General features: G+C 60.2%; 3 protein-coding genes across 8 annotated transcripts; 2 read left to right on the top strand and 1 right to left on the bottom strand.

The window, feature by feature from the left end:
* The first annotated feature begins 81 nt into the window (after nucleotides 1–81).
* PGAM1 (phosphoglycerate mutase 1) lies at nucleotides 82–2689 on the top strand. The gene is made up of 4 exons (XM_021536399.2): nucleotides 82–288; nucleotides 652–926; nucleotides 1421–1601; nucleotides 1690–2689. The coding sequence occupies exons 1-4, from the start codon at nucleotides 147–149 to the stop codon at nucleotides 1857–1859; spliced, it is 768 nt and encodes a 255-aa protein (XP_021392074.1). The 5' UTR covers nucleotides 82–146; the 3' UTR covers nucleotides 1860–2689.
* A 564-nt stretch (nucleotides 2690–3253) lies between these two features.
* EXOSC1 (exosome component 1) lies at nucleotides 3254–5525 on the bottom strand. 2 transcript variants are annotated; one of them, XM_031505264.2, is made up of 8 exons: nucleotides 5470–5525; nucleotides 5151–5266; nucleotides 4903–4977; nucleotides 4236–4324; nucleotides 3988–4021; nucleotides 3812–3862; nucleotides 3649–3733; nucleotides 3254–3545 (listed from the first exon to the last, which is right to left on the bottom strand). In XM_031505264.2, the coding sequence occupies exons 1-8, from the start codon at nucleotides 5498–5500 to the stop codon at nucleotides 3388–3390; spliced, it is 639 nt and encodes a 212-aa protein (XP_031361124.1). In that variant the 5' UTR covers nucleotides 5501–5525; the 3' UTR covers nucleotides 3254–3387. The 2 variants fall into 2 exon arrangements, with proteins under 2 accessions (XP_031361124.1, XP_021391918.1); XM_021536243.2 differs by having other exon boundaries at nucleotides 3254–3501.
* Nucleotides 5526–7698: 2173 nt separating this feature from the next.
* Nucleotides 7699–11608, top strand: ZDHHC16 (zDHHC palmitoyltransferase 16). 5 transcript variants are annotated; one of them, XM_021536407.3, is made up of 10 exons: nucleotides 7699–8043; nucleotides 8548–8742; nucleotides 8929–9017; nucleotides 9223–9251; nucleotides 9456–9589; nucleotides 9811–9858; nucleotides 10441–10526; nucleotides 10802–10925; nucleotides 10998–11068; nucleotides 11396–11608. In XM_021536407.3, exons 1-10 carry the CDS (start codon nucleotides 7807–7809, stop codon nucleotides 11508–11510), a joined length of 1128 nt encoding a protein of 375 aa, XP_021392082.1. In that variant the 5' UTR covers nucleotides 7699–7806; the 3' UTR covers nucleotides 11511–11608. The 5 variants fall into 5 exon arrangements, with proteins under 5 accessions (XP_021392082.1, XP_021392085.1, XP_021392083.1 ...); XM_021536410.3 differs by having other exon boundaries at nucleotides 11006–11068; nucleotides 11396–11468; XM_021536408.3 differs by lacking the exon at nucleotides 9811–9858.
* Nucleotides 11609–11648: the final 40 nt, after the last annotated feature.

Here is an 11648-nt window from a genome sequence, read left to right as displayed (position 1 = left end):
CTCCGCCTGGCGTGCGCTCGGCGCATGCGCTTGCCCCGGCGGCGGCGCGCGGGGCGGGGCGGGGCCGAGCGGGGGCGTCAGTCGCGCGCGGCAGCGGCGCGAGCAGCAGCCCCGGTCCCGCCGCGCGCCCGGTCCCGCCGCCCGCCATGGCCGCCGCCTACCGGCTCGTCCTCGTCCGCCACGGCGAGAGCGCCTGGAACCTCGAGAACCGCTTCAGCGGGTGGTACGACGCCGACCTCAGCCCCGCCGGGCAGCAGGAGGCACGGCGCGGTGGCGAGGCCCTCCGAGGTACCGGTGGACGAGGGAGGGGATGCCGGCCAAGAGCGGGGTCGCGGGGGACGGGGGGAAAGGACGCGGCCTAGTGCGGCCCCGTCGAGCCTAACGGGGGCTGGTTCGGGGCTCTCCAGTGCCGGGCGAGGGCCTCCAGTGCCGGGTCGGGGGTTCGGTGCCGCTGGGAGAGCCGTAGGTACCGCAGTATGTTGGTTTTTCGGTACCGGTCGCGTCCTGGCCGCTACCGTTTTCTGTAAAGATGAGGACGCGACCGGTACCGGTGCGGTGAGGCCGCCGCCCTTGCCCTTTCACCGGTTGCATAAGGCCAGGCACTCACCTTCCCGGGCTTCCCCCGCCTCCCCCTCTCCTCGTATATCCTAGATGCCGGCTATGAGTTCGACATCTGCTTCACCTCGGTACAAAAACGGGCGATCCGTACTCTCTGGACCGTCCTGGATGCCATTGATCAGATGTGGCTACCCGTTATCCGGACCTGGCGTTTAAATGAGAGGCACTATGGAGCTCTCACGGGTTTGAACAAGGCTGAGACAGCAGCGAAGCATGGTGAGGCGCAGGTCAAGATCTGGAGGCGCTCCTATGACATCCCTCCACCTCCCATGCAGTCTGACCACCCCTTCTACAGCACTATTGCAAAGGTAAGACCTATTGCTCTTTGATTGCCTTGTTAAGAGTCTCTTAAAAGTCACTTGCACTAAAGCCTGGCTTCCTGTATAAGGTCTTCTGTGTCTCTGTTGCGTTATCTGAGGCTGTTGTGCATGGTGCTGGTAGACTTTAGGCTGAGTTTATCTTGCTTCTTCCGTGTGGAGTTGAACCCCTGGGCATCACACAGCAGAGTCAAAGTGGAGGGCACAGTATCTCTGTTAATCATTAGTGCCATTCATGGATGTGTGATCTGGTTTCTTTGCCCAGAGAGGCAATGTATGACTTTTCCCAGGTGGGCTCATGGCCCTGACTGTGGCCCATTGCAGCCCCAGACTGCAAAGACACTTCTTTGCTTCCAAGCCTGGCTTTGCTTATGTGTAGTGGGGCCTCAGGTAGAGAATCTGGGGGAGAGACAAAATCTTGCTACCATCTTCCCACACTGGATGGGGGGCACTGGGCTGCTGTGTGAGCATGGTCGTTCTCCCAGGATCGCCGCTACGCCGACCTGACAGAGGACCAGCTGCCAACATGCGAGAGCTTGAAGGACACCATTGCCCGGGCTCTGCCTTTTTGGAATGAGGAAATCGTCCCACAGATCAAAGAGGGCAAACGAGTCCTTATTGCTGCTCATGGCAATAGCCTGCGTGGGATTGTCAAGCACCTGGAAGGTAGGTCACCCCTGCATCCCAGGGACCCCTCCTTCCCCATCTGGCACTGTGGGAAGGTCTGAGAGTGACAGCACTGCTGTGTTTGCAGGCATGTCAGAAGAGGCCATCATGGAGCTGAACCTGCCCACTGGCATCCCCATTGTCTACGAACTGGACAAGAACCTGAAACCTGTCAAGCCCATGCAGTTCCTGGGGGATGAGGAGACCGTGCGCAAGGCCATGGAGGCCGTTGCTGCTCAGGGCAAGGCCAAGAAGTGAGGGCAGGCAGCAGACCAGCACGTAGTAGAGCCCCCTGCCATCCCCCACCCCTCTGTTCACACCCCCACAGTTGTAGGAACTCGGAGCTGTGAAGCTGGAGGCACTCCCCTCGGTTAGGCCCGTTCCCTCAGACTAGGCTCCCCTCTGCAGATAGCCTGGGGGCTCCGGGGTGAGGGCTGGACATGGAGGTCTGGTGTGAAAGGGAGCCCTGTCTCTACCAGGCAGCGACCCCACACCTGTCCATGCTGTGATCCCAACCCTCAGACCCTGTCTGCAGAGGGACAGGCCAAGCAATCCCTTACCATGCCAGGCTCTTCCTTTGCTTTGCATCCCTGGCAGCTCTCGTCACCTGTTTACTGTAGTTTTGTCACTTGATTTAGTCCTCCTGGGAGCAGTGTGGCAAGTGCAGTGCCAGCAGTGACCAATGTGGGTACCCCCTCCCCTTGTGGGTGTGTGGCACAGTGACTGGGATGCCGCTGGAAGGGTTGTGTTTTGGTGCACGTGGTGCAGCACCCCAGGGTAGTACTCATGACTCTGGGCCCAGCTCTGCCAGCCCCTGCTTTAACTATACTGCCTTCAGACAAGGGTGAGGGAGGGAGCCTGTTGCCTGGAGGTCTGTGTCTGCAACATGCTTCCCCCAGCTGCTGCCCATCCTCGTCCTGCTGGTGAAGCAGGTGCTGTTGTGTCCCATCCCTCACATGTGTACGTGGCCTGTCACTGTGGCCTCCCCCCTGCCGGTGTCGTGAGCCTGGGCTTGCACAGGGTCAGTGTAACTGTCCAACCATAGCAGCCGTCTTGTTCCAGTTCAATAAAGGAGTAATGCGCAATAAGGAAGTGTCCTTGTGTCTCTGGGCCATGTGGGCTCCCTGCTGCCAGCACGTGCACAAGGCAGCAATCCCTGCTGGGCACAGACAGGAGGGTGCAGAAGCTGTGCCAGGCTCAAGGAGCAAAGCTCAGCTCTGCAATCTCTGCCCAAGAGGGTGACACCCTGCCATGCTCTGGTTTTTGGTCTGTGTGTACCACACCCTTGTTCCATAGGGCAGGGCAAGCATGTGTGGCCTGAGGAGATGAGATACGTCCCCAGGCTATTCTCAGCCACGGCCCACACTGGTTAGTGGTGAGCTGAGACAGGCTCTGCACCAGGCTTGACTCCTGTGTGGGGAAACCAACCTGGTGAGGAGTGCCCAACACAGCTGCAGCCTGGGGCTCTGTGCTGTTGGCGTCACTGCAGCAAAGTCACTCCATCACTCCCCTTCACCAGCAGTGAAAATGTGCTTCCTTCTGCCCCTGCTGCTGTGGAAGCTGTTCCCTCACCTGCTGTGCTGTGGGAGCCAGACCAGAGTGCATGGATAGCCCTGGCTCCCCCACTTACTGTAAAGAACGAAGCAGGAAGCTCTCAAAAAAAATTTATTATCCACAAGTAGCAAACCCATCCTGCCAGTGGAGGCCTGGCTGAACCTGTGAAGGAGGTGGGAGCCCAGGGGCTGCTCTGGCTCCACAGCCACAGTGCTGCAGCCCCCTGCCCCCCTCAGCTGTTACGTCTGCAGGAACTGGGGCTGCACCCGGGCCACCTTACGGAACTCCTTGGTGTGTGTCCGTGGGCACTGCATCTCACACCAGCTGATGGGCACCATCTGCACCCCTGGGCACGTAATGTCAGACTTGCTCTTTCCCAAAGTTGCATTCCTCCATATGGAGAGGGAGGCAGCTGCATCAGCTGCCCCCAAGGCAGGAATGAGGCAGAACTGTTTCAGCCCAGTCCCTGTCTCTGTCCCTGTCCTGCCCTTACCTGCCTCGCTGCGTGCCACCACCACACCCAGCTCGTTCTCTGCTGTGCTCAGCAGGTAGTTGGACTGTGCATCCCCCAGGGAGATCTGGTTGGACAGGGGTTAAGGGACACACTTCCACAAGGGAGCTTGAGCCAACACGGTGTCCCTGAGGAGGAAGGATACAACTTTGGCCAGGACGATGTCACTGGGGCGGAAGCTCTTGTACACTTCTACCTGCACAGGAGAGAGCAGGCAATGCCACACAGCGCCAGGGTGCTGTCAGTGGGGGGACAGGGCCCCCACAAGCAGGAACTGGAGGGCAATGGGTGTACAACAGCAACTGGCAGTGGCTCACTGACCTTATCCTTCTCTGTGGCTCGGATATCTTCTCTCCTGAAAAAGGAGATGGAGGGATCTGAGTGCCAATGAGCAAAGACAACTCAACCGCCTGTGGCAGAAGCTGCCTCAGCCTTCCTGGGTGCTCACCAGGACGCGCTGGACACCAGCCCAGTGCTCAGGGCAGAGTTCCAGCTCAGGGCAGCCAGCTGCACTGCCCACAACAGCCTTCCTCCCCCTGAAGGGTGGGGAATCCTAACCTTTTCCCTACCGTATGGTGCCCCGGAAGGTGGATTTCAGCGGCGTGGAGCCAACATACAGGATGTGGACCTTGGCAAAGCGAGAGTTAATACTGCAGACCTGCATGTAGGAAAAGGGGAATCAGTGGTCCAGGCAGGGAAAGGGCAGGGAGCAGGCAGGGCTGCATGGGGAGCTCAGGTCTCACTTGGCCTCCTCCTCCCCGCTGTGACCAAGCAACGGTGGGACACCTGGCAGCAAGCCAGGTGAGGATGATTATATTTGTGCAATTCGAGGCACCAGAATAAGGCTGAGACCTGCAGTGATCTCAGTCCCTCTCCCTCCACTAGGAATGTAAGGAAACTAATCCCTGGTCCATGTCATCCTTTCTACAAGCTGCTTGAGGCACTGACCTGCATACTCCCTGTCCCAGGAAGGAGTTATGGAAGGAGAGCAAAGAAAATCCTCCCCTCAAGCCCACCTCAGTCTCAGGGCAGGTGTCCCTCATGCCAATACCCACTTGGTGAGTGAGAAACTCAAGGGAGCCCCTGGGCTGCCCCTGCCCTGGTGGGAGTTGTACAGAAGGCACTAAGAAGCCCAGGGACTCCTCACTCCACCCTATCCGTGTGCAGGAACAAAGCTCAGTATGAGACAGAGTCGAGGCCCATGCAGTTTGTCAACGCAGTGCTCCAGCGCCCCACCTTGCATGTCACCACAGCCCCCACGTTGGGCAGGAGCTGGGACTTGCTGTCTCTCACCACCGACACCACGGGCAGCTGCAGGGCAAGACACGAGCGTCAGCACAGGGCACAGCTTGTGCACAGAACCACCGGCCGAACCCCATCGGAGTCCAACTCCCTGCCGCAGCCCAGTCTCCAGAGAGGCCGTGCAGCCTGGGTGCACAGCACGCAGCCCCGGGGAGGAGCAGCCGTGCCGCGGCCGCGCTCACCTCGTTGTCCTCGTTCTTCCTCTCCAGGCAGCCAGCCAGCGAAGAGAAGATGAAGCCATGGCGAGTGTAGGTCCCGCTGCCAGCCGTGGCCTCCTCCGTGCTGCACAGCCGCTCACCTGCGACACAGCGGCTCAGGGGCTGCCGGGGACCGGCCCGCTCCGGCACAGCTCCCGCTCCCAGCCGGCCGAGTGCGGCGCATCCCCGGGACAAGCCCCTCCGCACTGCCTCGTCCCTACTCCTCTCCTAGCCCACTGCGCTCCCTTTCCGGGCGGTAGCATCCCCAGTCCCGGGAGCCCGGACAGCGCCGGGCCGCACTCACCGGGGACGCAGTACCGCGCGGGCGGCGCCATGCCCGCGGCCGACAACGCTTCACCAGCAAGCCCTCATCCTATTGGTTCTGGACGTCAATTCTGCGCTGTAAGCGTCGCGGCTATTGGTTCTCGCCTAGCCGACCTGAGGCATGCTGGGGGCTGTAGTCCGGCGGCGGCAGACGGAGCTCCCGGCGTGCCGCGCGCGGGCGCTGCCCGTGGGCCGGCGGGGCCCGGGCATGGCGGCGGCGGGCGCGGGCCCAGGTCGGCGGCGCCGGGGCCTTGCGAGGGGCTGCGGGCTTGTCGGGGCTGCGGCTGCCGCGGGGCTGGGCGGCGATACAGAGGGGCTGCGGGGCGAGGAGCGCGGGGGCCGGGAGGCGATGGGGATGCTGCGTGTGCTGTGCGGCCGGAGCCGGGAAGCGGTGCGGTCTGTGGCTGGGGGCAGCGGGGGGATGCTGCGGGCTGTGACGGGGCTGGAGGCGGTGCGGCTGCCGGCGTGGGCAGCCTTTGAGGATGGGGCTAAACACCGGGATGTCCTGGCTCTGGACAGAGAAGTGGGGCTGGATGCTGCTGAAGCGGGGGAGCGGGCGCTGTGCAGCCACCGGAGGGTGCCACAGGGCTGCGCCGGGGGGCCTGGACCTGGCGGGGGAAGGCCTCGCCTTTGCCCGGGGTGGGGCCAAATCCGAGGATCCCCACCCCTCGGTGTGATGTTGCCAGTGCTCCTGTCTGTGCTGGTTGCTGTCCCGTTCCCATGGGCTCGGTGCCGCGCCGTGAGCAGGGCGAGGGGTGGATCCCAGGGCCCGGCTGGGCAGGAGAAAGTTGCGTGGCTCTGCTGGAGCCTCGTGTCTGTGCTTACGCTGCTGTCTTCAGGCAGGTGCCTGGGGACAGCGGGTCTTGCTCTGGAGCGGGCTCCTGCCTCCCCTGTGGGTTCCCTGCCCAGCAGCTGCCGCTGCTGTAGGTGAGGAAGTTTCTCTGTGGGACAGGAAAGTGCTGTGTCTTTGGAGGAAAGGGTTGACCTCAACAGCTGCTTCTGGCTGCTGTGATTTGTCTTTTACCACACTGACAAAACGGGGACGTGTGCCATCCAAAGGCTGAACGGCAGGAAGTTGTTGCTCTATTTTGCACCTGCTGAGCTTCAAGGAAAAGCTCTTGGCATACAAAAGGGGAAATGTGGAGAAGAGGGTGATGCAGATGTTTGCATATCCCACCTCTGCCATACCAGGGCAGGAGCCATGTCTGTGACCTGGAATGGGCTGCTGGGTGTGGGGTCCTCATGTCCAGTAGATCCCAACTTTGGGGTCAACCCCACACTCCTCAGGCCCAGGGTGGAGGAGAGCCCTGGCTTCTTTGGGCAGCCCATGTGGATGGTGCAGTTTCTGCCCTCACCCTCCCTGCTGCTCCCCAGGGGCTGTGTTGGTGGGCACCTCAGCGCAGTGGGACGATCCCTGCTGGAGGCACCCTGAGCTCTGGCACCGGTGCCTGGCACCAGACCAAGGCAAGTGCTTGGCCCAAGCTCAGAACGTGCCTTGGCAGGACCCCGGGGCAGCCTCGCTGCTTAATATTGATGGGTATTGCCTGCACAGAGGCCTGGGGGCCCCAGCCCTGCAGATCGTTTTCCCATGTGCTGGGCCAGATCAGGTTCCTCGTCACTCCCAGCAAAGCTCTCAGGCAGGACAAGGGGCTCAGCGGGCAGGGGAGCACTGGCCCGGGGCTGTCCCTGGGCCTCTCATTTGCTAGTGTGTGGTACTGTTCAATGATTCAGGCAAGGAGAAAGAGGAAATGTTGGGACTCTTGGAGTGAGGCTGTGAGGTTGGGAAGGTGGCCTCTACCAGCTTGGTCCAGAAGTTGAGGTGAAGGGAAGTAGCATCCTTCACTTTAAGGAGGGGCTAGGGGAGGAGGGGTAATCCTGTACTGTCTCCTCCACATTTTCCTTGTGTGGATTCCCCTGTTCATGAACATGTTGGGAAGGGCTGAAATCATCTCTGGAAATGGCCCAGCATCCTGGATGTTCATGCCTTCTCTGGTTTCCTCTGAGTCAGACTCTCCGTGTCGCTCCCCCGGCCCCCTCCCCGCTGGGAAAGACGAGATGGGACCAGAGAGCACCTGAGCCCAGATGCTGAGGGGCCTGTGCCCCCTGCTCCGTGCAAAGAGACATCCCGGCGACAGCGGCCCCGCAGCCTGCAGGAGCCTGGGCTCAGCTTCTCCAGCTCGGCATCCTTGTCGGTTCAGGGAGCTGCACTACCGGCATCAGCACGGCCGGGAGGGGAAGCCCTTCCCGAGGCACAGCCAGGCAGCAGGGTGCCCTGCCCACGCCGAGCTCCTGTCCCCCCAGGCGTGGTGTGGCGGGGATGAGGAGCCGGCAGCGGATGTTCGCCGCGGTGATGCGCCTGCTCCTCAAGTGCCTGCGGCTGGGGCGGCGGCGGCGGTTCAAGCTGGTGCGGCAGGTGGAGCAGCTGTGGCACTACGGGCACCTCTGCCTCCGCTCCCTGCTCTACAACTCCTTCACCAATGGCGACGTGGTGCTTGACTCCCTCTTCGAGCCGGTCTACTGGCTGGTGGACCACGTCACCCGATGGTTTGGTGTGGTGAGTTCCCCTCATGGGGCAGGGTACACGTGGTGCTGGGGCAGCGGGCTCAGGGCTGCCTGTCCTTCGGGCAGGAAGTGAGCTGCAGCCTTAGTGTGCGGTTCAGATTGGTTTCCTCTGGCTCTGTCCTGCCCGTGCCTCTTCCCAGGCAGCAAGGGGCAGGCTCTGCCCACTCCAGTGATATCTCTGTCGAGGCAGGATGGGAATGAATAGACTTGACTCAGAAGGCTGCTGAGAGTAAAACTCCGATTTATTCAAAATACGCTGCTCTTTTATACAGAGCTTCGCAATGATCAAATCCATTGGTTCTGAAGTGAAAACAACCTACAGCATTGGTGCAAAGTGCTTGATGCACAGTGATAGAACTATAAACAGTGTGAAAAACAAGAGAGATAAAGGATTATTTACATTCTTTCCCAGGCTTTTTGCCTGGCCAGAAACTCTCAGTTTCTTTCTTTGACTGAATCTGAGACCCACACAGTGACCCAGGTCCCTTTTCTGTAGGTGTTTGTGGCACTGGTGATTGGGCTGACGAGCTCTATTGTGGCCATCGTGTACATCTGTCTGCTGCCCCTCATCCTGCAGACCTACACACCTGCCTGGATATGCTGGCACCTCGCCTATGGACACTGGAACCTCATCATGATTGTCTTCCACTACTACATGGCTATCACCACTTCACCTGGGCACCCACCACAGGTGAGGCACCAAGTGAGCTATGGATGGTCACTGGGAACAGCCTGATAATGTTGTTGCAGGATGCCTCTAATCTGGGAAGCTAGGCTGGGCAGTGCAGAGTGGGGAGGCAGCGGGGTGGCACAGAGGAGAGCAGGAGTTTGAGATGCAGGGTTTAAGATGTGCAAATCTCTTCTGACCTGTGCACAGGCCAAGAACGACCTCACTGGCGTGTCCATCTGCAGAAAATGCATTGCCCCTAAGCCAGCTCGCACCCATCACTGCAGCATCTGCAACAGGTAGGGCACCTTCCCTCTGCCCAGGGCAGCCTTTGGAACCCTGTTCCTCACCCCCTGCCCCAGTGTGAGACAGGGGCCCTTCTCCTCTGCGCTGCCACCTCCTTGCCCTGTCGCTTGTAGCCTGCAGGGCTGGGGGGTGCCTGTCCCCTCCCAAACACACCACTTGCACTGGCTCTGACACTGGCACTGGTCTCTTCTCTCCCAGGTGTGTGCTGAAGATGGACCACCACTGCCGTATCCTTCTGCAGTACTAACCAGTGGCACACTCCTGGGGGGAGCCAGCATTGCTTCTCCCTTCTCTCCCAGTCCCTTCTGTTGAGGAGACAGCCAGCATAGGAATGGGTGTTGGGAGCAGGGCGCAGAAGAACTGCCCTGGTCCCTGGGTTGGGTTTGGACCCATGGTCTGTCACAGTTATGTACCTTTAACCCCAGAGGCAGCCTGGCTAAACAACTGTGTGGGACACTACAACCACCGCTACTTCTTCTCCTTCTGCTTTTTCATGACCATGGGCTGCATTTACTGCAGCATCAGCGGCTGGGAGATGTTCCGGGATGCCTACGCAGCCATTGAGGTGAGCAGCCTCTCCTGCCATGCGCCAAGACTGCCTGGCTTCCCCAGGCTGAACTTGCAGAGCAAGGCTGGGCCAGGCCCAGCCATATAGTGACTTTGCTTTCCCTCTTCCTCCTCCTGCAAGGCCCCCAGCTGCTATGGTCCTAGGGGGGTGCGAGGGGAAGGGCCCCTGTCCCACTCCTCTGAGACACATAACTGGTGCCCTGTTTTCCATCCCCCTAGAGAATGAAACTGCTTGAGAAGGAGAGACTGCAGGTGGCTGCCAACCAGGTGGGACATCCCTGCCCCCCAGCTTCTCCAGGCAGTGTGGAGCAGAGCTGCCGTGCAGGCTGGGTCCTGCTTGGGGCTCTGTTCTCAAGGAGCACCCTACATCGGAACCAGCCCCTGTGTTCATCTCACATGTCAGAGAGCTGGGGCTGGTCAGGCAGCTCTGCTATGGACAATGCCTCCAGCAGCTTGGGGTCTGCCTCTCTGCACCCAGCTTCCAGGGGCTTGGGTTGGTGACAGCTTCTTGGCATGTGCTGCTCAGGCCATGGTCTCCTGGTGAATCTGCAGCACTGCATACACATCTCTCCATGACCCCCAGCTGCAGTGTCCTGACCAGGCCCATGGCTGCTCCCTGCCCCCTTACCTCCAGCCCCCTGTTCCTCACACCTATGCCAGCTCTGATTGTCTGTCTGTGTCTCATGGCTGTCCCAGGTTGCCTCCCCCTCACTGTGGTTGTTGCATTAGTTCCAGCTGCAATCCTTTCTTGCTGTCCAAGCTCTGCAGCACAGAGTGGCGCAGAAATCCTTGTCTGGCTTCAAGTTGTAAAGAAGTTTGGGTAATCCTCCCCATCTGGTCTTTTTTCAGACATACTACCAGACCCCACCACCCACCTTCTCCTTCCGCCAGAGAGCTTTCCACAAGAGCGTGGTCTACCTCTGGGTCCTGTGCAGGTGAGGGGGCCCAGGGGCTGGGGAAAACAGTGAAGCCTGTGACATTGCTCGCCATCTACCTGCCTGTAGCTGGGCTTGTTCCCTCTAGCACAGATGCTGCTGCCCTGCCAGCCTTTGGGCCACAGAGAAGGAGAGATTTTGTCTGTCACAGGAGATTAGATGAGCTGACCCAATTACATGGCTGTGGGTGCAGGGAGGCAGCCTCAGCCCCCCACCAGCTGCAGGACCAGGGAAGGAAGGCCTGTGTTCCACCTGCTGTCCCTTGTCATCCCCAGCTCGGTTGCACTGGCCCTGGGTGCCCTCACGCTGTGGCACGCTGCCCTCATTACTCGTGGGGAAACGAGCATCGAACGCCACATCAACAGAAAGGAGAGGCAGAGACTGCAGAAGAAAGGCAAGGTGAGCATAGCCCATGGCACGGGGGCTGGCTGGGGCAGAGCCAGACGTGATGTGCCTCTCCCTGTACTGCAGGTCTTCAGGAACCCCTACAGTTACGGCAGCTGGGATAACTGGAAGGTGTTCCTGGGTGTGGCTGTGCCAAGGTAAAATCCTGGGGAAGCCCCTGCCTGAGAAGGTGGTGGCTCAGCAGCTCTTGGGGTTGTATGGACAACAGGGGCTGTCTTTGGGCTGCTGGGAGAGAGGACAGTGAACACTGATCCCACCACACTGCACTGCACTGGGCTTTGTAAGGTGTGGAAGACATGGTCATCATTGGCCCTGTCTGGTGACAAGGTGGCTTGCCCAGCACACCTTTGCCAAGAGAATCTGAGCTGAGGAGCTCAGCCATTGTGGCAGCTCAGGATATGGTTCCTCAGAGCTGAGAAGCACCAAGACTTGACCCTGTGGCTGTGGCCTCACTTTCCTCACAGGCACTGGCTCACCCGTGTCCTGCTGCCCTCTCCTCACCTGCCCCACGGGACAGGCCTGAGCTGGGACTTGCCTCCCTGTGTGACAGAGCAACGCGCACCACTCCTGGCAATCTGAGGCCCTGTGCTCTGGACATCCCTTCCCACAGGCAGGGGAGCGTGTGGGGGACCCACTCCACCACTGCAGCTTCCTTTGGCCAAAGTGCCTGGCAGAAGGCTGGCACATACCGCTGACTGGAGCCGGAGCCATGGGAAA

Source organism: Lonchura striata, chromosome 7, assembly GCF_046129695.1.
Source record: "Lonchura striata isolate bLonStr1 chromosome 7, bLonStr1.mat, whole genome shotgun sequence".
In the NCBI taxonomy this organism is placed as follows: Eukaryota; Metazoa; Chordata; class Aves; order Passeriformes; family Estrildidae; genus Lonchura; species Lonchura striata.
This window is presented reverse-complemented; position numbering and strand designations above follow the sequence as displayed.

Coding starts and splice junctions, on each gene's coding strand:
- PGAM1 (XM_021536399.2), top strand. CDS start 147: ATGGCCGCCGCCTACCGGCTCGTCCTCGTCCGCCACGGCGAGAGCGCC. Junction 927..1,420: donor TCTACAGCACTATTGCAAAG/GTAAGACCTATT, acceptor TCGTTCTCCCAG/GATCGCCGCTACGCCGACCT. Junction 1,602..1,689: donor GATTGTCAAGCACCTGGAAG/GTAGGTCACCCC, acceptor CTGTGTTTGCAG/GCATGTCAGAAGAGGCCATC.
- EXOSC1 (XM_031505264.2), bottom strand. CDS start 5,500: ATGGCGCCGCCCGCGCGGTACTGCGTCCCCG. Junction 4,325..4,902: donor GGGCTGTGGTGACATGCAAG/GTGGGGCGCTGG, acceptor TCCTACATGCAG/GTCTGCAGTATTAACTCTCG. Junction 3,734..3,811: donor ACATCGTCCTGGCCAAAGTT/GTATCCTTCCTC, acceptor CTGTCCAACCAG/ATCTCCCTGGGGGATGCACA.
- ZDHHC16 (XM_021536404.2), top strand. CDS start 7,807: ATGAGGAGCCGGCAGCGGATGTTCGCCGCGGTGATGCGCCTGCTCCTC. Junction 10,527..10,801: donor TACCTCTGGGTCCTGTGCAG/GTGAGGGGGCCC, acceptor TGTCATCCCCAG/CTCGGTTGCACTGGCCCTGG. Junction 11,069..11,395: donor CTGGGTGTGGCTGTGCCAAG/GTAAAATCCTGG, acceptor CTTTCCTCACAG/GCACTGGCTCACCCGTGTCC.